This window comes from Geospiza fortis, unplaced genomic scaffold (genome assembly GCF_000277835.1).
Source record: "Geospiza fortis unplaced genomic scaffold, GeoFor_1.0 scaffold41, whole genome shotgun sequence".
In the NCBI taxonomy this organism is placed as follows: domain Eukaryota; kingdom Metazoa; phylum Chordata; class Aves; order Passeriformes; family Thraupidae; genus Geospiza; species Geospiza fortis.
The window spans coordinates 4,911,940-4,914,100 of record NW_005054299.1 but is presented as its reverse complement, the minus strand read 5'-3'; the positions used below and the strand labels follow the sequence as shown (position 1 = coordinate 4,914,100).

The 2,161-nt window shown below is 49.6% G+C and overlaps 1 protein-coding gene across 1 annotated transcript in view; it reads left to right on the top strand.

The window, feature by feature from the left end:
* The first annotated feature begins 1,139 nt into the window (after positions 1-1,139).
* Positions 1,140-2,161, top strand: part of HHAT (hedgehog acyltransferase) — a 148,565-nt gene continuing 147,543 nt past the window's right edge. Inside the window, exons 1-2 of the mRNA XM_014308003.2 lie at positions 1,140-1,182; positions 2,057-2,142. Coding sequence (XP_014163478.1) covers positions 1,140-1,182; positions 2,057-2,142 — 129 coding nt within the window. The remainder of the gene's footprint in view (positions 1,183-2,056; positions 2,143-2,161) is intronic.

Sequence of the window (2,161 nt, the reverse complement as noted above, 5' to 3'; positions counted from 1 at the left end):
ATGGCCCAGTGGAAAAGGATCCAGGGGTGCTGGTTGAGAGCCAGCTGAACATGAGCAAGCGTGTGGCCAGGTGGTCAAGAGGGCCAATGGCATTCTGGCTTGTACCAGCAATGGTGTGGCCTGCAGGACCAGGGCAGGGATTGTCCTGTACTGGGCAATGGTGAGGCCACACCTTGAGTGCTATGTCCAGGGTTAAGCCCCCTCACGACAAGTAAGGTGTTGAGGCACTGGATCATGTTCAGAGAAGGGCAATGGAGCTTGTGAAAAGTGTGGAGAATGAGTCCTGTGAGGAGCAGCACAGGGAGCTGGGGGTGTCCACCCTGGAAAGATGATGCTCAAGGGGACGGTATCACCCTCTTCAACTGCAAGAAAGGAGGGTGCAGCCAGGTAGCTGTCAGTCTCTTCTCCCAGGCAACTCAGGACAGGACAAGAGGACATAGCCTCAAGCTCCACCAGGGGAACATCAGGTTGGACATTGGGAAGGATTTCTTCAGGTCAGGGTAGTTAAGCATTAGAACTGGCTGCCCAGGGAGGTGGTGGAGCCACTCTTCCTGGAAGTGTTGAAGAAATGACTGACTGTAGCACTTAGCACTATGGCTTAATTGACATGGTAGTATTCAGCCCAAAGGTTGGACTTGATGATCTTGGAGGTTTTTTCCAACCTTAATGATTCTGTGATTCTTTGATTCTATGCCTTCACCTGGAGTATCAGGTAGAAGTCTGGCTTTCAAAGGACCAGAAATAGGAACTGGAGCATGCAGCCAGGTGATCAGGCGAACAGAAATATTATTTTGCAAGAGCAAATTAAAGATCTAGCAAGAAAATGTCTAATAGGACATGAAGTATTTCCCCTCATTAAAATATGACACCACTGATCTCAGCAACAGAGAGGGTTAAAAGTCAGTGCAAGATCAGATGAGCGTAGATTGCTCAAACCTTTGGGATTGGAAAGTCAGTGTGCTTTTAACTCTAGGAACAGTGAGGTTCATTAGTCATGTCTGCACTGGTTGAAGGAGGAAGCCCTTCCTAAAATGCAGGTTGATCCAGGAGGGAGTTGTCACCACCAGCATTTCCAGCCTCATGCTCTTGCTTTGGTGGTGTTGTTCAGACCCGCTGATTTATCAGATTGTGTCGTGATAATGGTAAAAACAGTGTCCCAGCATAATTGTGTCTTGTACTCCGGTGAGAGTGGGCGAGAAGGCTGTGAAAGGCTGTTATGGACACCCTGTAGCGGTGTGTGCAGGCTGGAGGCGTGTGAGCGCAGCCTGTAGGTGCATGCACAGCCTATGAGTGTATCTACACTCTGCAGGTGTATGCATGCCCTGCGGCTGTGTACGCACACCCTATAAGTGTATTTACACCCTGTGTCTGTGTATTTACACCCTGTAGCTGTATATTTACATCCTGTAGTTGTATGCATATCCTGTAGCTGTGTATTTACACCCGTGGGTGAATGCACACCCTCTAAATGTATTTACCCCTGTAGCTGTGTATTTACACTCCGTGTGTGTATGCACACCCTAGAAGTGTATTTACACCCCCTGGGTGTATGCACATCCTGTAGCTATATATTTACACCCCATGGGTGTATTTACACCTTGTAGTGTACGCAGACCCTGTAAGTGTATTTACACCCTGTAGGTGTGTTTACACCCCATAGCCGTGTATTTACACCCCGTCGGTGTAGGCACACCCTATAAGTGTATTTACCCCCGTAGTTGTGTATTTACACCCCGTAGGTGTAGGCACACTCTATAAGTGTGTTAACCCCCGTAGCTGTGTATTTACCCCTGTAGCTGTATATTTACATCCCGTGGCTGCGTATGCACACCCTATAAGTGTATTTACACCCCGTAGGTGTATGCACACTCTATAAGTGTATTTACCCCCGTAGCTGTGTATTTACCCCTGTAGCTGTATATTTACATCCCGTGGCTGCGTATGCACACCCTATAAGTGTATTTACACCGCGTAGGTTTATGCACACCTTGTAGCTGTGTATTTAGCCCCCTAGCTGTGTATTTACACCCTGTGTCTGTGTATTTACCCCCGGTAGTGTACGCACACCCCCTACCTGCCTACGCGGGCCCTGCGGCCGCGCGCACCCCGTGGCGAGCAGGCTGCAGCGCCGCCCAGCGTTCGGCCGCGGGCGTGCAGCGCG